Raw genomic sequence first — 26,758 nt, forward strand, 5'->3', positions numbered from 1 at the left:
TATCTCTATTTATAGACATACCAGTCACTTCATAACTACTATAGGGAAAGCAATTTTATTTGGGTGTAGTTCGTTGATAATTCAGTGACAAATTAAACTAAAAACTTATCCCAAATTCTCCTACTGCAGCCAGAAAAAAACATTTTTTATTCATGCTACATTTCCAAAAACAAAGTTGCCAACAACACTTAGTGGAATGAATTTTAGGTAGGGTTAAAGATTTTCTTGCCTAAAACCTCAGCCTGGCATTTGAATTAATTACACCTGGGGAAGGCTGTGTCTTGGTCAGCTGAATGTAAAAAGTCAAGAGAGATTTGCATCTTCTTTGTGTTCTGTTGCCTCATATTGTCCCCCTGTAGATGTGCAGATGTGTGATAATCAAGTGCATCCAAGTAACATATTCAACTAGAAGGTCAATATTATAGTTACCAGCTGTACCCAGGGATGGAACCTCCATTTGCCCCCCTCCAAGAGAGGCCACTGAGTGCCAGGAAGATCAAGTATTCTTATCTTAAGAAGATCAAGTTCCTCCTGGGATTCAGGTCCAGCAGAGGGAACAGCTTTGACCAGGGTACACAATGCTGTGAGCAGGTTCTCACCATAAAGGAGAAAACAACTACTTAATTTTAATCTCCTTTAGCAAAATCATTGGGTATTTCTTACTTACTGAGTCTCCTTTTTCTCCTCGGAGTCCAGGAAGCCCTGGGATGCCTCTTTCTCCCTTGAAATAAAAAAGTGTTAATATCACATAGTTAATTCATTCCTTTCTTAGACATAGAAGGAAAGTGATGCAACAAGGGTTTGACTGAAACTATGGAAATTACAGACACTTTTGGTTCCACTAGTCTCCACAGCCAAGATTTCAGCTCCTGCCCTAGGGACTGGATGTACCTAATTGCATGTCTTGAACATCCAACTTTTCAGATTGATTTTCTACTCTATTTTTCATATGAAAATACAGGTCCTTTGGAGTGCACTGGCAAGGCAGAGAGTTTTCTCCTGTGAAACACTTCAAAAGTTCTTATTTTTTATTAAGAGAGGAAATACTTGGAAAGGTGCCTTGCAGAAGACTTAGAGGGTACATGCCTAAAATGTGCAAAAAATAATCTGAAAATACTGTTAAGATTTTAGAGCTTTGTTTTTCTGGTTTTGGGGGGGGGGGGGGGGGGTGTTTCTATTTTTTCTTTCTTTCTTTTTTTTCCCCCCTTTTGTAATCCAAACTTCTTGTTTTCAGTCACACTAAATTTTTGGTATCAGCTAACCTTTCTCTTCCCTCCCACAAGGGTGCAACACAGTCATTCTTTCTGCTTGCTCCAATGGCAGAGAGGGAAATACAGAAAAGAGACAATTAGATACCATTTAGGATGCTTGGAAAAGTTGTACCTGGAGAGGGACATACATAGGGAGGAAAATATAAAAATGGTTGACCAAAAACCAAGCAAAACTTTTTCTTCAAATTTTTCCTAAAAATGACAGGTGTAAAAGGGATAAAGAATCAAAGGAGATTCAAAATTACATAAATATTTATCAGATACAGAACTTAAAGTGGTGCCAAACCCAGCAAGTGCAGAAAAAATACCCATAAATCATTTTCACATACTACTCTGCAGTCTCAAAACCAGAGGAAAGACCAGTTGAGGATACGTCCATTACTTGGACTAGTTTAAGGCTGTGCTGCGTTGCCACCAATTCCTTCAATTCCTCTAGCACTGGGAGCTGCTGGGGAGCAGAGGGCTCTGCCCACACATCTCTGCCTAGCTCCTTCCTGATTCCCACCCAAAATGTACAAACCAGGAACATGTTGTGCTGAGCACCCCATCTCTCACATACAAATACAACGTGCTCACCTATTTGTGCCTCCCATCAGCTTTTGCTAGCAGGGAAATCAGGCACTGTGGACTTCAGTACAAACCTAACATCAAGCTGAAAAAGTCTCTGAATTGGAGCAGGACTCTCCAGTAACAGAGCATCAATAAGTCCGATAACCCGTGCTCTCCCTAAATTTCCCCACATGGACCACAGCAGGATTTAATTTCGTGACTCTATCCAATTTATCCCAATTTATGCCGCCTCAAAAAAACAAAAGTGTTTAGCAGCACCAGAAACTAAAAACATCTGCCAGGATCATCCTTTCTTTTCCCGAGGTGAAGAAATGCTTTTGAATGCACAGGAAATATGGAAATTTCTTTCTTTAACCTTTCTGCTTTGTTTTTTGCCAAAAGAAAGAAAACTCACAGAGCAAGTAGCACATATGCAAAAATGATGTCATGGTCAATTAAGAAGGCTGTGGTAAAATTCATAAAAATTTTTATGCAACTATCTCTTTTAAGTCACTGAATGCACAAAGCCTTTCCAATTGGGAGGAAAAGATACATCCTGCCAGAGCTTGTCTAATACACTGAACTTCACAAACTTCACAATGGCAGGTAAGAATTGTAATTTCTTTGTGCACAGAAACACATCTCACAGAGAAAGGATTTTTCTCTACACTTGGATCAATAGCAGTACTGGAAGAGAGAAGAAGCGTGTTGATCATCAGCCCAGTGCCCCAACCAGCCACACTGGCTGTCTGTAAACAACACAGCCTGCAGAGTGACAGTGGAAGGAAAATAAATCAGACTGGGTTGTCATTAGCATCTAAAATTTATCAATAGGACCCAGCTTCAGATGTATTAGCCAGTTCTGCCACAGCTATTTCCTGCCTAGCTGTTTCCCAATACGATCCTTTACCGTATCTCATTCCAAAACACATCAAGTGTGTCTCCTTGCATTACCCTCACTTTGGCAGCATGTGTGATTGAGGCAGAGGTGTTTATCTGCCAGAATTTTTTTCTACTTTTTTGATAACTGCAAGCTCTTCTGTTTATCCCTGGTTTTGAAAGCTTGGAGGAGATCAGAATCACATTATCTTCATTTTTCTTTATTAAATACCATGTGGTAATGTTGGGAAGCTGCAAATAAGCATTGAATTCCTTGCCAAAGCCAGGATTTTAGCCTGGGTAGCTCAGTAATGTTGCAGGGAGAGAGGAGAAGAGCTAAAATTCATTTTTGAACATAGAGCAAGGGCTGTAACAAGCTGGTCCTTGGCAATAGCGATGTTCGAGCTCCTGTCAAGAGTGGTTTATGGTATTGAATCACAACATCTTTGCAAGCTGGGAGAAAAATCTACTACTCACCTTATTTAGCAGATAAAGAAGCTTGATAATTTGTCTCAAATCATCACATTTCCACTAAATTGTTGTCAGATCCCATATTTAAATGGCATCATCCCCAGGTCCTTGAGAATGTGGCACAGTCCTGCCTTGTCTGTGTACAAGTCTCAAACCACTACAGCCAGGGAAAAGTCACTCACATCTGCAGGAGTGGGGCAGTCTTTTAGGGTCTGTTCCAGAAAACCTGTCGATGCTGTGCTCGTAGACACACTCCTCTGTACTGCACCAGTGTGTCCTGCACCCCAGGACTGACCCATGTGACACACTGAGACACCCTCACCAGCACACAGATCTTGGCAAAGCAGGGGAAGACAAGGGGACCTTGCTGCAGGGCCCTTTTATCATTATCATCATTGTCTTCTCTGCAACCTCCTCACAACAGCCATGGCTTTGCCATTCCTTAAAATACCCATCACTATTTAAGCTGTCAAAGATTAAAATAGATAGCTCCTATTTATCTATACATGGACGCATAAATGGAAGCACCTTTTTCTGCACAGGCACATTTGATCGGTAATGAGCCCATGTTCTGTTATCGCAGCCTCCAAATGGCATATTCTTATCTCCGAAACTTCTCTCTGCAGACAGCAGACCAAGCTTGGCCAAAAACGAAGTACATCTCTGAAGATGTTTGACCTTCCAAGACCCAGAGATTTTTCCTTTCTCCTCCCCCAGTCTTCTATAGTAACTGAGTGACTTCTGGTGAGATGCAACTCAGTTATTCACCAAACAAGTATAAATTCAGTGACTCAGTCTGCAGAAGTAATTCAGAAATAGTTTTGAATATAGCTTTTTTACCAAATATCTTCTCACAGATAGTAAAAATGGAAACCATCAGCACCACCAACTTTCACCTCTCCAGCAATGTTGTGACTCTCTGTTTCCTTCCTATACAAGTGCTCCCTTTGAGTCTATTTCCTCATAGCTTTATCTGTAACCAGGCAGAGACAGAAAATGTGTTCATCCTGAATACAGACACGTGTATATTGAAGAGGCTTGCACAACAGCCTCAGTGATATAAAAGCTGCACTGTAAAACTTGAAGCAGAAATCACAACCACCCTCCTACCCTTCTATCTAAGAAGAAGAGTACTGAGGGAAGTGGCCTATATTTAACATCATGACTCAGACAATCTTGCTAAGGATAACAGATTGTGACTGATCCTTTACCCCCAGTCTCAAGAAGTTTTCTGGAGTACAACTGGAAGGCTGCTACCCAAACTATGCACATGTATTACTGCTGAGCAAGGCACAGCATGGCAGCAGCACCTTGTTTTCCAGGTGACCTACCATGGAAGCTGTGCATGGCCTAGTGAATAACAGTAAGTTGCAAAATTGCCAGTTTAGAAGCTGCAGGAAAGGATTTTGCAACATATTTACTCTAAGAATGGCATAAAGCAACAAGAAGAGAAGCATAATGGAAGCATAAAATAAAATATAAAAAAAATATTCTGCAGTCCCAAGCTCACCCAGAACTGTCTGAATGTAATCATATACTAAATTGACTCTCATTTCTCAAAATCTTCAAATCATCAATTTAATCTGAAATTGTTTTGCTGTTTTTATTAAACAAATGAACTAGCACGTATTACTGACCTTCTGACCTTTGGGACCTTCAAAGCCAAGTGGACCCCTCTCCCCCTAAGACAAAAAAAACATGGTTAATCAAACTTATATTCTCATTTTATATTCAAGCAAGGGGCCCGATCCTACAACTATTGAGGACAACAAAAATGTTTTCAGGTTTAAGCAGAGAAGATAATAAAGCTGACATGCTCACAGAAAGCAATGACAATGAAGCTGTTTTCTCAGAGGTCCCAGTCAGAGCCAGAAAAACCAAGCACATTGCTTTTAAAAGCCATGGAATTTTTTTTCAATGTGGCCACATTTACCTTCAGAATCTTTTTTATTTTATTTGAAGAAGGATACACATAACTGGGCTGGATAAGAATAATCCCTTTGTTTTCAATGTTGTTACCAGGACTACCAGCATGACCAGAACCACTGAATTAGGTAAAGAGAGAACACCTGGGGAAACTTCCTTTACCTCTATAGACATCCCAAATGAAACACACTAATCTCAGCACTCACCTTTTGTCCAGGAGGACAGGAGCAGTTGAAAATTTTGAGATGTCCTACTTGCTCACTGCCAACAGTGGGCCTCACTTCCAGGGGAGGTGCTTCCGTCAGGACCGTGACCTGGCACTGTACCCAAAACACCCAAGGTCAGGACAAAGCCTTTGATGCTGGAAAGGCTCCCCTTCCATCCACTTTGGACAAATCCCATAGGCACTACTGTGTAACACACAGCCAAGTGTATCCTCTTGAGGAATGAAATCCCACAAAAGCCATTCACCCAAGCAATAGGGGAAAATGTGGTAGAATGAATAATGAACCTCTTTAACCAAGAGTGAGCGGAGAAGAGTGAAAGGAGGGTGGAAGTTCCTAAGTGAGAGTTGGGCACAGGAAAGTAAGCTGCAACTGGCACCTTTTTTAGATGTTTCCAAATAAAACCAGTGGGAAACATGCTGAATATTTCATGCTGAATTTCTGTTGTTCTATCATCACTTCAGGGGTTTTGTTTCCCCTGACAGTTTGACAAGGAAAGAGGAACTTGGAAACTTCCAATTCCTCATACTCATCCCTCTGAGTGGTCCTCCTATGGTGCTGCTACACTGCCAATGACACAGTTAGGTTTCAATCACCCTTATTAAACAAAATTATAATCCCACACTGCCACATATCCCCTGATTCATGTAATAGATTTCAGTGAAGAGTGTTCATGTGAAAATGAATAAATGACAAAAAGGAGCTTACTGGTCCAGAGGGAATGTCACAGCAGGTCTCCAGCTCGGCGTGCCGGGAATCACAGTAAATCACCATCCGCTGAAGATCAAACTGGGAGACAAAGGGAGGCAACAGTCTGAGAGACTGTGAATTATTAAAGACCCTCTGTCCTTTTGCTTGGACACAAACAGAGCAGGCAAACATAAGCAAAAGCCAGATGGTGCTAACTTGAGAGCAGTTCTATGGATCCTGTAGTCAATCTCTATCCCTCCCTATCAATAACAGACCAATATCTCAGCATGCTACAAGACCTGAGATAATAAGATCCTGAAAATGCCTATTCAAATTCTGGTGCAGGTTTTCATGCTAATCCCTATGTTCTGGCCAAATTTCTGTCTGAGAAGACATATCCTGGATACATCTTATCCTTCTTAGAATTTCATCTAGACACAAGGTCTGTTTTCCTCCTGTTGTGCTTTGCATCTTCTGACCATTTATTCCTGCATTAGAAATGCTATGAACACATTTGACATGCATGTCCCACCCATTTTGCACAGCTAATAAAGATTATACAAGTCTGAAATACCAAACTATCACACATAAATTATACCAGGGTAACAGTGCTGCTGGACAATCAGCATGTGTGTCTTGACTTTGGGTCATTTGTACTAAAAGCCATTTAATATTGGAGGAATGGAGAATATATCACAACTCTCTTAACAAACTTCCTTCCCCCCCCCCCCCATCTCTTTGTATCACATATAGAAGCATTCATAATGCCAAAATCAGATGGAGAAAGACCTTTCTGTGTAGTTCAGTACCCAGTTTGCCTACAGTGTTGTCTCTGCTTCTAATTGTAGCATATTCTGTGACTAGACAGATGAAATAAATTTCTCATTTTTAATCCCTGTTATGGAGATACAGTCTCACATAAAAATACAGCAAGTCCTGCACACCATAAGGGGCCAATCTGTCTTAGCTATGTAACACCGGTAGCATCTCAGCTACTCAGCATCTCAGCATCTCATTTTCCTGCCTCAGGAAAAGGGTCAAATACAACATAACCCCCAAACCCCCACTCATCCCACAGGCTGCAAACCCAAAGCTGAACCTTTACCCAGCTCTAATCAGCAAGTGCAGTACTTACATCAATGGGGACACTGTCATACAAGCGTTTTCCAATCACAGTCTTTCCTTGAATGTCAATGTTTTCCCTGTCTTCAATGGGCAGCACCTGCACCAGCTTGCAGTCTATGTACAGTGAGACAGCCTTGGACTGGATGCTGAGGGCGATTTTGTGCCAGTTTCGGTCGAACAGGTCACTGACCCGTGTGCTCCTGAAGACCACCCTGACAGCATCCTTGGTGAGCCCCACGGCGTTGTACTCCACAGCTTTGTTCTCTCCGTCCAGCCGGATTGAGACCTGTGAGCAAACACGAGGTGCTCTACTGAGGAACAAAGCCTTCTCCTTCCTCCTGACTGCCTTCCATCATCACTGACACCCCAAAGCCAGGGATGGCACAGGCTGTGGTGAGAAGCCTGAGAGCAGAGGATGGAATTTTGTGGGAGATATTGAAAGGGAGCCTATATCTGCGCTGGTGAACAAGATGGGGCTCCACAGGCTTCAGTGCAGACCCATGACCAGCTGAAGAATCCTCCTGTGAGTACAACCCTTGGCATGGTTTCAACACAGGCATCCTTGCTGCCATGGCTGGGTGGTAGCACAGGTCATGGGCACGTCCCCAAAGCTGAACCTGATCTGGATTTCTCTACCCTGTGTACTCCTCCACTGCTTCCCAGCAGGCTCTTTACTCCCATCACGTGTCCTCAATTGTCCCATGGGATATAGAAAAATACCTCCCTGCCTCATATGAAATCACTTTTCATTTAACAAAGCTGCAGCCAATAATAACTTTCATATAAACCTTTTACCACTGTTTCAAACCCAGTTATCTAACTCTTCAAACTGAACCTATTCTTCAGTGAGAGTTCCCCAAATCCTTCTAAATACCAGTCCCAAAGCAGCAATACTGAAATGCACAGCTGTGTGAGCTCATGCTGACAGCCCACTTTAGAGTCCTGGGTAATTCCATCACCACTATATTTGGTGCTGAGCAGAAAAATGTACTGCCCATCCAACCACTCCCTCCTCAAGCACCCATGAAAACCTAAACCAAGCTGCTAAGAACATGTGTAGGAACAGACAGCCCTTTAGTACACACTTAAGAGCATTATTTTCTGAGAACCAGAGAGTACTTAAAAAAAAAGTTATTAGATCAAATTGTGCAGCAGCCAGCCAGGACTCAGGGTTATGGAGTTATAACAGGTGTTACACCCACATCCAGAGCAGGAACCCATAATGCATTTACAAGTTACCTAGAAGGCTGTGCAAACCTGACATTACTCACAGCTCTGTAGTACATCCATGTGACACTCTTTTTCCAAAAAGGTAAAATATTTTCCCTGAGCCGAACTATCTGAACAAAACAACTGAAAACTCAAGAGTAGATTCAAGAGCAAGGATGGCATATTTTTATCCCCCTTTCCAGCTAACATGTTTAGCTGCACCATAGTAACAACCAAGGTATATGCAAACATTTATTCGGGGCTTGAATTAAAGGTAAAATACTTGCAGCAAGCCCACTGAAAAACAGGATTTTTCCAGTTCACAAGAAAAAGTAGTGGGAGATTAAGGCAAGAAAACTGGCTCATGGCCAAAAAAAAAAAAAAAAAAGTTAATAAAGGCTGTTCCAGCTGTCTGCAAAAGAGCCTTAGAGCCTCTTACCTGTGGTATGCCATACTTGTCAATAATCTGCCAGATATACCAGTCTTCCTTCCTGGAAGCCTTCCGGAATTTGAAGGTAGTTACAAAGGCATATTCATCAGGCAGGCCTTGTGGAAATACATCCCTGGCATGGGGAGGGGAAAGAAAGCAATGCATCAGGCTTAGCAGTGAAGAGCATAACTTCTAAAACTCTCTCCATGTCCCAGCAATGCTTTCTAAAGGTATCATTATATTCCTAAAAATTCTGCTTTATTTGGAATCCTGAGGAGAGATGGACATGAGCTTGTGCCCTCCAGGTTCTTTCTTTATGGAGCCCTTTCATCATTGCAATAGTGAAGCTCTCAAACTGGGTAAAATATAATGAAAATCTGCATGTCAATCATGTTAAAAAGTTTGTTTTTCACTTCATGCTTCTGTTCACGAAACCTGTAAATAATTCTGTTCTGGTCCTGATACACTGGAGACCTGTGACTTCTGAGAATGGCCAGGAACACCCCAAACTCTCTAAATGCACCCAATTATAATAACAAATCCTATAATATCTGCCATCAAACAAGCATTACAGTTTATGTCTTTCCAAGAGGATGTTCCTTAGCTGGCAGCCCCAGATAACAGAAGATTCTCAAATCAAACATTGCACACATATCAGGCAGGGATTTACTCAGCATGACACCACAATCCCTGAACGTAACCAAACACATGAAGCAACCAAATCTAATACTGTTTTTCTCTACTGCATCATAATAACCTGTTATAACATGGGGATGCAGAGCAGGACAGAAAGGATAAGTAAGCCAGTATCACTATTTTTTTGTTACTAGCCATTACTGAATGCCTAAGAATGAGAATGAACAGAAAAAAAAAATCTCTCTCATACCTCGGTTCTTTGGAATCCAGGACTCTAATTCAGAGACAAATGCAATTTCTGTATCGATAGCTTTTTATGGATTTATCTCATACAGAATTCTGCATCCTCCCCTTGAACTCAGGAAAACTTATGACATTCACAACATCCCTTGAGAAGGAATACCCCACTGCTGCCCATTGCATAATGAGCCTCCTCCTCTTTGTTTAGGACCTGACACAGTTCTTATCAGGGAAAAGACAATGAACCTATTATTTTCCTTTTTTGCCATCCATGGTTTTTCAAACTTTGCTTGTAATGCTGCTAAGCCATCTCTTTCCCCAACTGAAGAGTCACATTTAGCATTGTTCTTCATGCCCAAGCCAACCTACTCCTATGATCATTCCCAAATAAACCCTTCATAAATATCATGTCTTTGCTTCAGGACATTTGAGCAGTCAGGCATAAGCACTTGATACAAAACAAAACAAAACATAATGACAGCAATTAATGAAGAACAAACTATGAAATGTTCTCCTAATGAATAGTTAACATAATCCCTCACTATGCAGAAACTGGCACAGTCCAAGGCACATAAACCTAGAAGCCTTTAATTGCATTAAAATCAGAAAGTCCTCAAAATTTCCAGAATATTGTTTTGCAGTTGCAGCAAAGTTTGTGATCCAGTCTTTCCTAATGCCAAAATATTTAATCATATTTTAATCTGTGCTTTGAATCTCCTATCTTTTCAGCCAAGTTATAAATTCAGAACACTCTGGTTTCATCCATTAATGTGGCTTTTGCTGTATGAAGTGCAGGATATGCACCATTATGAATTGGTTTTCCCTCTGGGGACACAGAGACTCCAAATTCTTCCGACACAAAAGAAAACTTAACCAGGCTCCCGCTAGCTCCCTTAAGAAATCCTTCCTCCAGGAGAGCAGACAAGGCTGTCTCACTTCTTGGTACTAGTTATTTTAACCAGGGAAATCCCAGTTGCCTGGAAGTTAGCAATTCTACAAGAAGGGCCAGAAGGAGCACCTGGAAGTGAACAGAAGTAGGATCTATAAGGTGGATTGCCTTAAACTAGATATTAGGAAAAAATTCTTTACTGTAAAGGTGGTCAAGCAGTCTACCCAGGGAAGTGGTGGATTCGCCATCCTTGGAAATGTTCATAGAGAAGTGTGGCTGCTGCACCTGGGGACATGGTTGAGTGGTGATCATGGAAGTGTAGCATAAGTTGGACTCATTGATCTCATAGGGCTTTTCCAGACTTAACAAGTTTATGGTTTTGGACAGCTCTGAGCTAGGAACAGGAATATCATTATGCAAGCTTAATTCCAAAATGGGTTTTCAGATGTTTAATACCCACAGAAATAACTGTTAGTTAGGTACATAAACATCCCAATGAGCCTGGCCACACCTCATCACACAAGGCTGACAAACAGCAGATCAGGTAGATTTAAACTGACAGAAAGCCATAATGACCCATTACCTGCCATCCTCAACTGATTTTTAAAGCTGCCAAGGAACCAGCTGCAAGTTCCCAACAGAGAAAGGTTTCATGCCAAAAGCAAATCTGAAGACACTCCCATTGCTTTAAAGATGTATAAAAGTTGTTTCTGAAGTCACTGGTCCCTCTATCTTTTACAGAACTGCATTGCTACATAAACAACAAAAATATTGATTAGAAGTTTTAACTTATGTCCTCACTTAAAAATTATCTGCATGTAGAAGTTCAGCTTTAGTTGGGGATCCAAGAGCAGGAGTTGGTGTCCCCAGAAATGTTTTATGATCTTCTTTCACACAAGGCTGAATTGAACTGATGACTGATACTGTGGAACTTTGCTGGATGCCTGGTACCTAGAGGGAGCATTCTGCCAGCTCCTTGATCTATAATTCTGACAACAGGATAGATTGCAGAAAAGGCCCTTATAAAACTACAAGACAAAAGAATACCCCAGTGCTGCAGGTTAGTCTAAGAGACAACTCAACTACAAGGTCAGGTAAATCACAACTTGTACAAGGAAAAAAGAATTAGTAAGAAGTCAGAAAACTCCTTTAATCATTGCTAGTTTTTAACATATAGCAACCTTCTCACATACTTTAATTTGCAATAAGAACTTTCATCTGTGCCAATAAGCATGAGATCCTACATCTATAATAACACTATGGAAAAATATATATTATCAGTTCTCATTTCAGACACTGAATAAACCAACATTTAGTATGGTTTTTACATTTGGTGAGGAAGAGTGTAGTTAATGTACTTGAGCAATTTGACCAATATTACAACAGCTAAGCCCACAAATATGAAATGTAACCCGTAAGATCTGCAAAACCAAGATGGAGAAAGACAGTTCATTTAAATATGCTTCACATCACCAGAGATTCTTAGAATGACAAGAGGATAAAAATCAAGCGAAAAGGAAAAGGAAAAGGAAAAGGAAAAGGAAAAGGAAAAGGAAAAGGAAAAGGAAAAGGAAAAGGAAAAGGAAAATGCTATAGAAGGATGTGTCTCATACATCCTTGGCACACATCTTTTTGACTTCTACTTCAGAAACCTCAGTGATGCAATAGATACATCCTCTCTTAAGTAATTTCTTCCTGTTTTTCTCTGTCCTACAGGCTGTTAAAAAAAAAAAGGAATCTGTTCTAAATCTCACTTGCTGTCATTTCTTTTTCTCGAAACAACGTTTTTTTCTGTAAGAAGCCATGTTAACAACCTGTTCTCTGTTTGCTGCAGTTTTTTTCTGTGTTTCTCAGCTCTCCCTACAGTCCTTTGCTCTACAAGACCAAAAAAGCCTTCAGTCATTCCACCTCCATCAGGCTTTATCTCCTTCACCTTGTTAGAAATAGGAGACAGTGAGGGACCTCTTGAGATCCTCTCATCTAAAGAAGGTTTTTCTTGTGTTTAGGTTTCATTGATTTAAATTATTCCCATTCCTTCTTGTCCTGTCAATGAATATGACTAAGAAGATTCTGGCTCTGTCTTCTTTGCTTCCTCCCTATCAGATATTTATACACATGTATTTATATACTTCCTCCCTCACTGAGCCTTTCTCTAAGCTGAACAAGCTTTTTTCTCTGCTCTTCTTAATATGAAATATTTGTATGGGAAAAGTGAGAAAAAAGGAAGCTTTCAACAGGTTCCATGTTCAGTATGGGAATCTCTGGTGGCTTTTTGTACCATTTTTTCTCTTGGAAGGGGAGAAATGATGAGACCAGGTCAGGAGCTCATGGAGAAACCTAGGGCAGGTGACTGAACTCAAAGCTGATGTCAGGAGACGCAGGAAAAACACACAATGGTATCACACCCTAAACAATCCAAGGCTCTGTGTTGGTAAAAACACTGTGCCAATACAAAGAGCAAATAGATCATGACCAGAAGCTTGGCCAAGCATCAGGTAATTCTGTGAGGTGGTAGCCAAGATCATGATCAAGTCAGGCTGGAACCAGACCAGGCAAGAGAAAAATGAGGATGGCATGGCCAGTAGGAAAAGCCCTGGAGCCACAACTAGGAGACACAGGTAGGCAACAGAACAAAGGAGTGAGACAAAATCTTGGCATTAGGCAAGACCCCAGTAATGAGAAACAAGCCTGAACATCCAAAAACAGAAGTCTGCAGCACAGTTTTGGCCAGGAGATCCACTGAGGAGCCATGAACAAGCAGTAGGACAGCCCCAGTTACAGAAGGAGTGGGGAAAATCACCATCCAGGTTTTGGGGCCAGTCCTCAGACAGCTACAGAGACCTGGGAGTCCCTCAGTAATCAGGTCCTTGACTGAAGCCAAGCTCTGGCTGCTGGGTTTGTTTGCTCACAGATGATGCCTCACCACAAAGAGGAAGAAAGTTGATAGCTGTAAGTTACAGATCAGAGGATGAGTAGGCACATTTCCCAGACAGCTAATCTGTCACTTTATGAAAGTACTATTGCTTGTATAAAAGAATACAAATCCTTTAAGCAGATAATAAAGTGAATTACATATATTCCTCAGTTGCTGATTTTGTATCTAATTATGAGATGTTGCTATCAGTTGCTAAACATTGCTGGAGGTTATCTGTGAGCCATGACAGATGTTTTTGTTTGGTTTATTATTCCAGCTATCGGTTTTGTGCAGCTTTACAAGATATCATTTTCTGTGAGCAATGACCCTATATGCAGCATCTCAGAGTCCTGGCATACAAATGCTAAAATGAACCAAATATGCAAACACCTTCCATGGTGTTATATGCATTTGGGTTCATTCCCAAACCACAGGAGTGTGGAAGTTAACAATATAGAAGACTGAAAATGTGAAAGTCCTCCTTGAATTCCATGTTTCAGAATAATTCAAAGGGAATTTTATTCATTTCAACCTACTAATTAAGGATGTTTTACTTCTAATCGTCCTGGGTGATAAAATATCCTGCTTACTTTAAGGACAACAGCAACAACAAATAAATGGATGTAATCTGAGCAGATGGAAAGCAGTCATAGCTGGTTGGTCTGGCTTCACTCCCTCAGTCTTTCTGAGAAAACAACAACAAAAACAACAACTACAACAACAAAGTTCTTTAACTCTTACTTCAAGAAAGGGATTAAAATGGACAACTCTCTGTAATCTGCGCTAACTTGCTCCAGTGGTTAAGTAGATTCATCCTTAAAAGTGTGCCTTTCTTCCCTGCTGGTTTTTGATGTCAAGTAGCCACTGACTTTCTGTCTACCATGACCTTTATTCAAAGACCCTTTAGCAAGCTTTGATTTCCCAGAGGTTCTTACAGAGCATGATCCCTTGAGTTTCTGGCTGTTTCTTAATTTTACCTGTCTACACTGCAGTTCTTGAATTTTTCACCATCACACTTGCTTCACAGATCTTCAAACTTTCATTCATTCTATTTCCACCTACTGAATTACGGAAATTAAGGCTGGACACAGCAGCAGTGATGACTGAGCTGTGTGGTATGAAGATTATCAGCTCATATGTGACATATTTGACATACATACTGCTTATACTCCAAGAACTGCTCTATTTGAGATGGTATCACCCAGAACCCAGAGATCACAGTGAGACAAATGAAATATGTTTCTTACCATCTAAGTGAAGTAGGTTTATGGTTTATTCCTACCCACACTCGCATCAGTTATATATATACCAAACCTAAGATGTCTTTAGCTGGTTGCATCCAATCAGATCAATGATCATGACTCTATTTACCCTTAGAGCTGCTATCATTTATAGACTCTAGAGAAAACAGTTTTCTCTCACTACATAATATTATTTTTTTTAATTGTATTAACATGGAGAAAGAGGGGGAGGGGAAAAGAGCACATCAATCCTGTTGGTTCCAGGAGTAAAAAAAAATATTGTGAAATCAAGAAAATGTAATTCATAGGACAATCTTAAAAAATGCAGTGAGCTGAGAATAAGAGCTAAAAACAGAATAAAAAATAACATCCCTCATCTATAAGAAGGAAAAGAAGTATTATTGATTTTTTTAAGCTGAACTTCAAACCAGCACTGAGAAATTTACTGCAAAAATGTTAATGATGACAATTCAATGTATGGCTTGTAGTTACTCCGTAGAATTATGCACTCACTCTTTTCAAGGGTAATGTTAGCAGGGCTTAAATGACAACCCAAAGAAACACTTGTAATAGACTGCAACACAACTGGCAGCCTTAGGTCATAAAAGACTCCAAGGACTGACTCCATATTGAGCCAGGATTAAAAATTGTTCATTCTTATACAAGGCCAGAATCCATATTTTCTAACTGGTCACAGCATCTACCAGCAAGTGGTTTCTTGTGTTTAGCAAATTTCTATCTCAATGGGAGTCCTACCAAATATTCCCTTTAGAAGCTATTTATGTAACCCTAAGTTCTTTTGTGAATGTCTTGATACTGCTCCTCAGAACCACTGAGATTCACCAAACACAGCTGATGTTCTTCCAGGATGGATCCTGTATTGACTGCTGAGGCTCCTGACCATGTTGTGCATATTCTGTGCCAGCTGATCTGAAACAGCTGCTCAAAGCAGAAATATACCTGTACGTTCCAGATAACTGCTACAAAGTTAACCTAGAGGAACTAAATAATGTAAGGCAGAGGTTTGGATGAAAATAAAGTGAAAACCCAGAGTACTCACTCAGTTTTCTGAACAACAGGAAAGCTTCCAAGCCGTACATAAGCACTCTGAACCCCATCTTCTTTCATTCCAAAAATCTGCTTCACGCTGAATGAATCCATCAGGTCAAATCCTATCCATTACAGAAACACACACACCAAAAAAAAGACATTAATTGGGCAGTGGGACAGGCCCCCAGTTGTATTTACATGGATTTCTTAGCCTACAAACAGCACTTCAGAAATGAGCTTTATTCTTATAGGGAAAAGCCAGAACAAAATTCTGATATGATCTAATCCTCTCATCCCAAAAACTCAAATTCAAGCTTAAATTCAAGCTGTCACAGAGTTTTCCAGAAATCAGTAGCTAATTTTTGCATTGCTACAACATCCTGAAAATGCTGCATAATTCATTAAATGCCACGCAAAAAAATGCAGAGGTGCACACTGAAGCATTTATTCATAGAATAAGAGAAAACACAAAATGGTTTGGGTGGGACAGAACCTTTAAAGAACACCTAGTTCCAGCCCCTGTGCCATGGACAGGGACATCTTCCCCTAGATCAGGTTTCTTAAGGCCCCATCCTGCCTGGACTCTAACTCTTCCAGGAATGGGGAGTCCACAGCTTCTCTGGGCAGCCTAGCCTAGTGTCTCCCCACCCTCACTGTAAATATTTAATTCTTTATCCCAAATCTAAATCTACTCTATTTCAGTTTAAAACTGTTGCCCCTTGTCCTGTCATGATAGACCTTGATAAAAGGTCTCTTTCTTTATTGCAAGACCCATTCATATATTGAAAGGCCATGAGAAAGTCCCCCTGGAGCCTTCATTCCTCCAGGCTGAACATCCCCAAATTTCTCAAAATTCCTTCACAGCAGAGATGCTCCAGCCCTCTCATCTTTTTCATGGACCTCCACTGTGTATCCACTCCAATGGTCCAGGTCCTTCCTGAAAACTACTTGTCCAAGAAACTTGACCACATACACTTTTCATATAATTTTAATACAACACAGTCCAATCAAAATCATGAGTTATCAGTCCTGGTGAAAGACAGTTGCCTAAAGCTTCTGACTTTGTTCTAACAAGGTATTTTTAGCTCAATCTTAAGATAAAGATTTAGCTCAATCTTAAATTTAAAGCTTAACCCACAGGTGAGTCTGCACAGCTCCAGCATCAACATGGTGCCAGCCTCAAGGACCATTTGGTTTTGTGACACAAAGTCCCAGCTGCTAAACCCTGTGAGGGACAGTGGGGTACAACGGTGCCATGAATGCATCCAGTTCCTGGATGTGCAGAACTGCGTGGATGCAAACATCCCGCTTTTAGCTCCAAACTGGCTCCACAACGTGCAAATCCAAACTATCAGCCACTCCCAGAACCAAACACACTGTGGAGTCAGAGGCAAAGGCACTGTAAAAAGCAGGTTGAGAGCAACTGAGCAGAGAATATGTTTTTTAATTTTATTCAGGCAATTCCAACATCTTCTCCCCCTCACACACGCACAATTACACATATTATTTCCTTGTTTTGTAACTCCAGCACACAAACCCAGTGACATAAGTGTAGTTTATTTGGACAAATTGCTTTTAAACTATGGCAGTTCTTTCAATTTTGTTCAGTTAGTGAGCTCTTGAAACCTTTATAGGACAGATAAACATTTTTATGTGATGAAATTAAGCCTGAATATTCTTGGATTTCTTACATGTCCTCCTGAACCTTTCAGGCTGAAGAGCACTGCAGAGCTTGAAAACAGCATCAACAGGAAAAAGCACCAACTTAATGATATTATTCTTCACATTTATATTAATAGATTAATAAATAAGTGCAAAAACCTATGTGGGCCAATATCTAGGCAAATCAAAATAGCAAATAGCAAATAAAATAAAAATCTTCCATCATTTTCTGGACCTTTTTCTGAAGAAATTGCTTCTTCTGAGGAAGTACAATCTTAATTGTTTGCAAAGACAGAATGGCTGCCTGCTGCTAAATCGAGGCCTTTAGTATTACAATAACTCTTCTGGCTGTCAACAGCTTTTCCTTTTTGTCCACCCTGTTTTCAGCTGTTACTGGGCATTCAGGAGGGCAAATAAAGCATTTAAAGTGCTCCAGGGCCTCATGGTTGCGGCTCCAAATCACCACTGCAGCAACTGCAGGGATACAGCCCTCTGACACACTGCAATCAGCCATGAACCAGGGCAGACAGACCCCAGCACAGCATGAGAGCTCCCTCCCGGCTGTCAGAAACAACACTGCGACCTGCTCATTCCCTACAGCTCCTTCCACCCGGCAGCTCATTCCCTCAGGCACCCCACCATAGGAACTGAGGAACTCAGGGATGCTGGAAGTAAAACTGAGGGCTGCTGGAAGGAACTGAGGGCTGATGGAAGGGACTGAGGGCTGCTGGAGGGAACTGAGGGCTGATGGAAGGAACTGAGGGCTGATGGAAGGGACTGAGGGCTGATGGAAGGAACTGAGGGCTGATGGAAGGGACTGAGGGCTGATGGAAGGAACTGAGGGCTGCTGGAAGTAACAATCAGTGCAGCTGGAAGGAAAACTGAGGGCTGCTGGAAGGGACTGAGGGCTGATGGAAGGGACTGAGGGCTGATGGAAGGAACTGAGGGCTGCTGGAAGTAACAATCAGTGCAGCTGGAAGTAAAACTGAGGGCTGCTGGAAGTAACACTGAGGGCTGCTGGAAGTAACACTGAGGGCTGCTGGAAGTAACACTGAGGGCTGATGGAAGGAACACTGAGGGCTGCTGGAGGGAACTGAGGGCTGCTGGCAGGAAGAGACCACTGCAGCTGGGGAAGGACATTGTTAACCACCCACAGGAGAGGGGCAGTGCTGTGTGGTGATGGTGAGCTGCTGCTGCCTTCCTTGAAGCGTGTCCAGCAGCAGGTGATCAGGCGGGGGCACACAGTCACACATGGACAGGCTCGCTAGGATGTTTGGAAAGGCTGCAAGGGCCTTTTGTATGGAGTGCCAATGGGGTCTGTAACATCACACAGCAAAGGGGTCCAGGGACAAAAGAGAACGAGCATGGGAAGTTTGGGTTTAAATATGGGGAAAGAGGGGTGGAGCAGGGAGTCAGGGACCAGTGGGAACAGGGGAAGGTGGTGCAGAGTTGGGGCAAAGGACCAGGGAAAGCAGTGGGTAACAGGGGTGGAACAATGCAATAAAACTAGGGATCTGGGGAAGGGGGAACGTTCTGGGGAATAACCACATAAGGGTAGAAGGGGCATTCTGAGACAATGGAGAGCACGGGATGGGATTATATTAACATAAACCAGCAAAGAACGCTGGGGAGAGGGTCTGTGTCAGCATGTTCCCAATGCATCTCTGACAACTTCAGTATCTCTCCGTCAAAGGCTTGCAGGTGGTTGTGTCTGGTGGTGAAAGCTGAAATGCTGCCCAGGTGACATCTCTATATCCCCAGAGCCCTGAAGCTGTGGAGTCCTGCTCACTTCACAGGTCTCCTAAAGCTCCCTTGCTGAGGGTGCACAAGTGCAAGGTACAGTGACAAGATGTTCCTGCCAAGTTTTCCTGTTGTTAGCTCAGACACAAAGCCACTTCCATTATCTCTGAAAACTATGCTTTTCCGGTGGAAAAAAAAGGCAGATTCAATCAATCTCTTCTTTTTTTTCCTGAATTTCCTATCAAAATATACTTTTAAAAGCCTAAATAAAACCGTGAAACAAACACAGCTATCAAAACTATTTTGCAAACAGTATTTAGTGTAATGAAAATAAGTCACGCTGTCACAACATAATCCCATTTACATTTAGGATTGGGTAAAGCACAAAAGTAAATCATAATGGGTTTTTTTTTTCTTTTAATCAGATTATGGATTGACAATTTAAAAATTGCTTTCTCTAATTTTAACCAATTGATGAATGAGGATGGCTCTTTGAAAGATGTAATGTAGATCCAGGGAAAAGTTAAGTCCTTAGGTGTGTCAAAGTCTACACTCAAATGCAAAGGGTTTTTTATTTTAATCACACAATTTATTCTGTGCTAAATTTAAATATTGTCCAACTGGTGAGATCATCTCCACTCTTGGTAATTCCATTTGCAACCAAAGCCCTTAAAGGTAAGGGACACTTTGGTTGCTGAGGAATTTCAGTAGAGTTACAGAAAATTTGTCATGAGGCCATACACTGAAAAAATTAAGAACTCTGCCAAGAAGCAGATGCAACTCACCTAATTTTAGCTGTCTGAAAAGGAGACATATGATGGATGCAGGTTTCCTCAGTTTCCTTGTGAGTCAGCAGAGATATTTAGGAGTCATTAAGACAAATAATCTTAAAGACAGGCTGAAACCCTACCTGGAGTGCCTCCTTCCTTTCAGCAGAAAGGGAGCTCATACAGACAGGAATTTTCAGAGTACTAAAGTTGTCTGAGATGTATTCTGCCTACAGGGTATGCTATCCATTTTGTGCAGGGAGTAAAGCAGACGTAAAGAGGACAAAAATGTTAATAAATCCCACATAACTTATATTCACATTGTCTTATTTGCCATCAGAATTGGGTAAAAATTGTAGATTTTTTTAATTCAGCTTGATTAACCAGCTACGATTTTCAAAATCCTTCTGAAGAACAAAGAAACAAACCCAAAATATTGTTACTTGACTTGAGAAAGTGCTCAAGGCAGATTACCCAAGTGGAACTGGAAAGGAAACACCTAGGCAAACCTCCAAATGAGGGAGGTTGAATTAAAATAAATGAATTAAAGGAACCTCCAAGATTATTTCAGATGAAGGACAAGCAAACATATTATTATCATTACTATTACCACTACTACTGGTATTACTACTGTTAGTACTAATATCACTACTATTATTACTATCATTTAGTTTACTTAATGTGCCTGGAAGGCCTTTGCATGGATTACATTCCCTTGACTTTAGGAATGGAACTGGGATTGTGAGGGAGACATAATGAAACTTATAATTTTGATTTTTTTAGTCTTGAATTACAATACTAATGTAAAAAAAAAAAAGCAATGCTGTGATCATTTCTGCAACACCTGACCAGGACATTTCACCTGTCAGTGTTTGTTCACTAACAGTGCAGTAAAAACTGCTCAATGAGATATTTCACCAAAGAATGAGATGTTTCATACATCATTTCTGTGCTGGAGTTGCAGCAGAAATAGTCTGTTCTTTGGTTTTCCCACCATCAAAGAGGCACCATATTGTCAGTGGCATGTGGAAAATGAGACGTCACCTGTAACTTCCCAGTTCTCTCTACAAGTGAGAGGGAAAGAACAGACCTGTCTAAATTAGCAAGGGTAAAGATGCTGTTACCTCTTGCACCATGCCCAAGCACAGGGTGAAAGGGCAGGGTTTTCCTGTTCTCAGCTGCTTTGATTTAAAAGGTGGCTTTCTGTGCAGCAGGGCAGATGTGGTTTCCCAACTGGCTCATAAACTGCTTAATCAGTAATGCCATAAACATGGTATTTAATAAGATGCTCTTTGATCTTAAGTTTCTTACTTCATTACAGCTTCTAAAACAATATAGGGCCACTGAAACCCTCTAACATGATTACACCTCCTGAAAGCCAGCAGACCCTAGCCCATATTAAAATTAAAATAGTGAGCTGAAAGAGAAGCTCAGATTTGTAACAGCATGCTTGGCTTGAAAAGTAATTTCTTATGCCCTGCTCTGCTGATCAAATCAGCCGAATGTCTCACTACCTGAGAGTTATAACCCCCTTACAGGAAGCTGCCTCTTTTCCAGAATCAGAAAACACTCAGATCTTTCTTTTGCAGGGAGAAGATGGCAAAACTTGGCACTGGACAATTTATACATCATCTAACTGTAACATGCAGCCAGATTCTCTTTTACAGTAAAAATGTCCACAGTGCACCCAACACCTTAAAGTATGGCCAAAAGAGTGATCTAACAGCTGTGTTCTCATCCCATGATCCTACAACATTTGTTTGGGATTATTATCTGAAGACCTGACTAAAGGGGGCATGGTTGGTTGCCCTGGATATAAAACTGTACTTCTGCCTGGCACCATTAAGGATCTGGTATGGGCAGCATGGTAGAAGCTGTTGGGCAGGTTGAGATTTTCTTAACTCTCCTGTCTTCAGGGGGTGGAAAATGGAAAAAGAGAGCAAAATATATAAGTTTTAATACCCAGAAAACACAGCAGTGAGCACATTTGGAAAGGTTTCTCAAAGCAGGACAGAGTCATTGACTTCTTACTTTGCCCAAAGCATCTTTCTGGAAAAAGTGCCTTGCTTTATTTTCCCGAGGATCCCAAGCTAACACTTAAAGGGGGAACAACTGGGCCACTTCTAATTGTGAAAGTTTTTGGTGAGAAAACAACGTGGAGAGAAATGTGGAAAGTGGTGGAGAAAGGGATCAGGAAAGGCGCTGGACACTACACAGCCACAAGTCTGGTGTCTGGAATATATTTACCACAGTGGATTGCCAGCCATGAGCCCTAATATCAAACAAAGGAGCTTTTGCAGGAAATGCTCTTTCCTCTGGTCTTGCTCAAACTCCCAGCTGAATTATCAGCCTTGTCAATACATTGATGAAGTATCACCAATAGCCATGATCAGGGAAGTTGTCATCTCCTGCTGGTTCACTGACACATCTGAGAACAGCAGTCTGTACAGCCTGTGGTAAAATAGCTCACGCTGCTTTTACTGGAGGACCATTTACTTCCTTCAGCCTGCGTTGCTGTTGTTGTAATAATAGACTTTATCTGCTACAGTATTTTTGCTGTTCCTGACATTTTTTCTTCCACAGGAAAAGAAACCCTGTCAAGAGCTGAGCGAGTGCCAGATTTTAGGCATATTAGAGTCTCACTGAAGTGTCCATCTCAAAGGATCTTCAACCACATCTAATCTAAACCTACTTTCTTCCTGTTTGAAGCCTTTACCCCCGTCTGATCACCACATGCATTTTTAAAATGTCTCTCTCCAGCTTTCTTCTTGGCCCCCTTTAAGTACTGAAGGTTGCAAGGTGGTCCTGGCCCTCTCTCTTCTCCTGGCTGAGCATCCCCAGATCTCTCAGCCTGTCTTCACAGCAGAGGTGTTTCAGCCCTCTGAGCATCTTTGTGGCCTCCTCTGGACTTTCTCCAACAGTTCCATGTCCTTCTTATGTTGGGTACCCCGGAGCTGGATGCAGCACTCCAGTTGGAATCTCACAAGGACAGAATCCCTTCCCTCAACCTGCTGCCCACGGGGCTTTGGATGCAGCCCAGGATACAACTGGCTTTTTGGGCTGCAAGTGCTCATGGCTGAGACATGTTGAGCTTCTCATCCACCAGCACCCCCAAGTCCTTCTCCTCAAGGGTTGCAATCAATACATTCTCTGCCTGGATTTGGTCTTGAGATTGCTCTGATTCACATGTAGCACCTTGTATTTGATCTTGCTGAACTTCATGAGGTTCAGCCCCACCTCTCCAACCTCTCCAGGTCCCTCTGGATGCCATCCCTTCCTTCCAGTGTGTGACTGCACTCACAGCTTGGTGTACTTGGCAAACAAACCTGAAGGTGCCTCAGTCCCACTATTCATGTCACTAAAATAATGTCAAACAGTGTCAGCCCCAATTCCAACCCCAAGGAACACCACTTGCCACTGGTTTCCACTTGGACATCGAGCCATTGACCATGACAGTTTGAATGCCAGCCTCTCCACTTCCTTATGGTCAATCTGTCCAATCCATGTCTGTCCAGTTCAGAGACAAGCACGTCATGCAGTACAGTGTCAAATGCATTGCACAGGAGCAGGTGCATGAGTCTTGCAGCTCACACTGTTTAGATCTGTGCCATTGCAAACGTTTGTAAAAAATGTTTTTCCGACTATCTAGCTGACAGAAGAAATTATTTCCAAAGAGTTATGAAGGATAAGAGTTCTGTCTTCTTGCCCTGTTTTTTTCACCGTATCTTACCTCTCCAGAAAAGATGGAAAAAGGAGCAGCTTATTTTTGGATGGGTAACTCATGCCACGTTGAGTTCTCCCAGAAGTTTGATTCAGTCAGCAGTGGTTCTCTGACTTACCCCCAAAACGTTAAGGACTGCACCTCTGGAGGAACAAACTAGAGATTTATTGGCTGCCCACAAGTCTTTCATGAAACACTTCAGTGATGACTAAATGGATTGAACAGGTAATTTAAAAAATTAGTTAGCTATATTTTACAAGAAGCTTGCAAGGGAATTTTGGAACTATGAAACTTTCCAGAGTCTATAGATTAAGGGCCTCAAGAGTGCTTTAAAGAGGTTCTTGCTATTAACCTTTTTTTCCACTGATGTTCCAGCTGGGATTCAAGCAGCACTTTATGCTGACTGAACTTTCTTCTCACCAGAACCCCAGATTCCAGTAGGGAGAGCAGCTAACAGCTTGAGCTGAAGATGAGGTTTTGCTAAACAGATGGAACAGGTCTTATACCACACCTTCCAGCAAGCCTTCTAGGTCATACTCAATAATAGGCTTGGAGCACATTTTAAATGGTCTCAATTTTATAAAATTTATGTATCAGATTTAACCTTGGTACATGATGCCACCACTCAGGCTGTTGGTTTACTGATCCTGTTTTGCTTACTCTCCATCACAGCACTGGAAGACACAATTTCTACTTTTCCTTGGCCCCAGGAAAGGAACAAGCCACAGGAGTTCCATGCAGACCACAAAAAGGAGTTTGATCTCAGCTCTAGCACCAATCCACATTTGGGATTATGAGGAGCAGAAACCTTGTTTGAAGTATACAATGGAGTTTTACTTCAAAAAGGATTAATATTCCAGAGGCAGTGAGGCAGGTGAGCAGGCAGTTACTGGACTGAAATATGGGGCTATTCTTTCAGAAACATCAGTCTAAAGTTTCAGTCAAAACAGAGGGGAAAAACACAGCACTTGGTATTCTTACACAGGAAAGAAAAGATAACACTTCAGGAAAGATAAAACTAATATAAACCAGCAAGAAAATTATGCCAGAGATACAGTATGAGAGAGAATTTAAAAACAGAAGCAAGTAGGTGAATACAGAATTCTAGCCACCCCACCTTGTGCAAAGGCTGTTTTTATCTAACCCACAGCCTGCTGGAAAAACAGGAAATAAATTCATGCATAGAGCAGCTGCCTCTGAGGCAGCACCTTTTAACACCTGATCCCATGTTAATAACACACCACTTTATGTCATGCACTGTTCTGTTTATCTACATCTATCCCCTGCTTCTCTCTTACCATTTTGCCTCCAGTTTTCAAACAGTTGCAAGTGGCATACTGAACAACACTGAAAGCTGGTTTTGACACTGAACTCTTTGTGACTTCTAAGCATAGCCAGCCCACAGGACTGCAGTGGCTATGCTTAGAAGTCACAGCCTCATTACTGAAGGCTTTTCTTGTGTTGAAGTAATCTCCATTTTCTCAATAATGGACACTTGGCTTGGTGCCATAGTCCCTCTTTCAGCTCCTTCCTGCTCCAGTGATTTACAGGATTAAACAGGAGTTCATTACTGCTTTGATGTCCTTTGTGTGCCAGGCTTGTACCAGCTGAATTTACCTGAGACTATTTGTATTAGGTTCTGATTTTAATTAGTTCCTCTACTTTGAAGGCCTCTTTTGAGTTCCTCAGGTGTCAAGGTGCTCTGTGTTCCTCCAGAAAACCATAAAATGGCACATCTGGAAAGTCATCCCTTGGGGACAGCAGTGTGGAAGGGAGGACCTCAGTACAAGCAAGTAGTATTACTTTTAAGGTAAGAAAATATATTTAAGGAAAAACATCTTATTAAGACCTGCTAGATTCTCCTTGTAATGCTATGTGGGCTGTAAGAAAACTCAACCAATAAACTGTTCATGAAAATAAAAATGTTCCCATTAATTTTAGGTATGATGAACAAGGTCTAACCTAAAAGCAGGTAGGGACTACTCTTTAGGAGACTGTCATGGTTGCTTATGCCAGGTGACCAGTATAAAGCAGATTAGACCTACCAGTACCCCAAAACCTGGCCACAGTGGTCATCAGAGAGAATTCTCATCAGACAGACTAATTTAACTCCAAGAATTAGGCATATTTGTTAAGATTCTATGTACGCTTTCTTCCCCTCGTGTGTCCACAATAACCAGAAGCTTGCACTGAAAAATCATGGGATGGTTTCTGAAGGAGAATTAATCTAAAATACTTGGACTAAGAAATATCTAAAAGTATATCACAGTTGGACAACCTATTAGTCTTTTTATAGACAAAGGATTGGTTCCTTCTTGGGCTAATGAATAGTCAAAATTGAATTTATTTCCTTTGCATCAATCTCAAATGCACTGGAATAAGAAAATTACCTGGATTGTATAATTTCTGGGACAAAGCAAATACTGCCAGTCAAAGAATCACTTTCATGTGCATTATTAACCCTTGTTAAATCTTCTTTGTGAATGCAGATGTCAGAATTTGTTGCTGCTGGGACTCAGACCAGAGAAAGGCTTTCATGGAGTCTGCTCTGCTGTTACTGTTTACTTCCTGCATAAGCACATTTTAAAGTAAATTCAACTTTCCTTCTCCATATTTTCTGACATTTTTGAGAAGCTCAGCCAGGCTACCTGCTCCAGCACAAACCTGATGTTGTTAGGTTATTCACTGTGTCAGGAATCCATTGAGATCTATGGCTTTGAGTAACAGCTACGTCTCCAACTATATTAAGAAAAAACATTAATTTAAAATATGTTTTTTTCTAATTCAGAGAACTCACCCCAGGTCTGTTGGTGTTAGCCTGGTTGTGCATACTTTAGAGCATGCTCTAGTATTTCACTCCTAATCCCCATGCTCACTTTGGTGACTCCCTACTCCTTGTTGGGGGTGACTGTACATTTTCACTGGCCAATTCTTTAGTTTTCTGTAGAAGAGAAATCCCTTGGCACACAAACCCTAAGGAAACCAAGGTCTCCATGTTGGATAACTGGTGGGTCTGGACACCGGGCATGCACAGGTTAGAGCCAGACCACAGGACGGCAGTGGCTATGCTTAGAAGTCACAGATGATTTATTGGTAATTATTCGCCTGCTTGACCTGCATGTTT

General features: G+C 41.4%; 1 protein-coding gene across 1 annotated transcript in view; it reads right to left on the reverse strand.

The window, feature by feature from the left end:
- The window catches only part of COL22A1 (collagen type XXII alpha 1 chain), a 187,110-nt gene that overhangs the window by 116,187 nt on the left and 44,165 nt on the right, over positions 1-26,758 (reverse strand). Inside the window, exons 4-10 of the mRNA XM_062504153.1 lie at positions 15,755-15,866; positions 8,784-8,907; positions 7,146-7,421; positions 6,029-6,109; positions 5,303-5,416; positions 4,808-4,852; positions 668-721 (exon numbers count right to left, since the gene is read on the reverse strand). Of these exons, the coding sequence (XP_062360137.1) occupies positions 668-721; positions 4,808-4,852; positions 5,303-5,416; positions 6,029-6,109; positions 7,146-7,421; positions 8,784-8,907; positions 15,755-15,866 (806 nt within the window). The remainder of the gene's footprint in view (positions 1-667; positions 722-4,807; positions 4,853-5,302; positions 5,417-6,028; positions 6,110-7,145; positions 7,422-8,783; positions 8,908-15,754; positions 15,867-26,758) is intronic.

Source organism: Cinclus cinclus, chromosome 1 (assembly GCF_963662255.1).
Source record: "Cinclus cinclus chromosome 1, bCinCin1.1, whole genome shotgun sequence".
Taxonomy (NCBI): domain Eukaryota; kingdom Metazoa; phylum Chordata; class Aves; order Passeriformes; family Cinclidae; genus Cinclus; species Cinclus cinclus.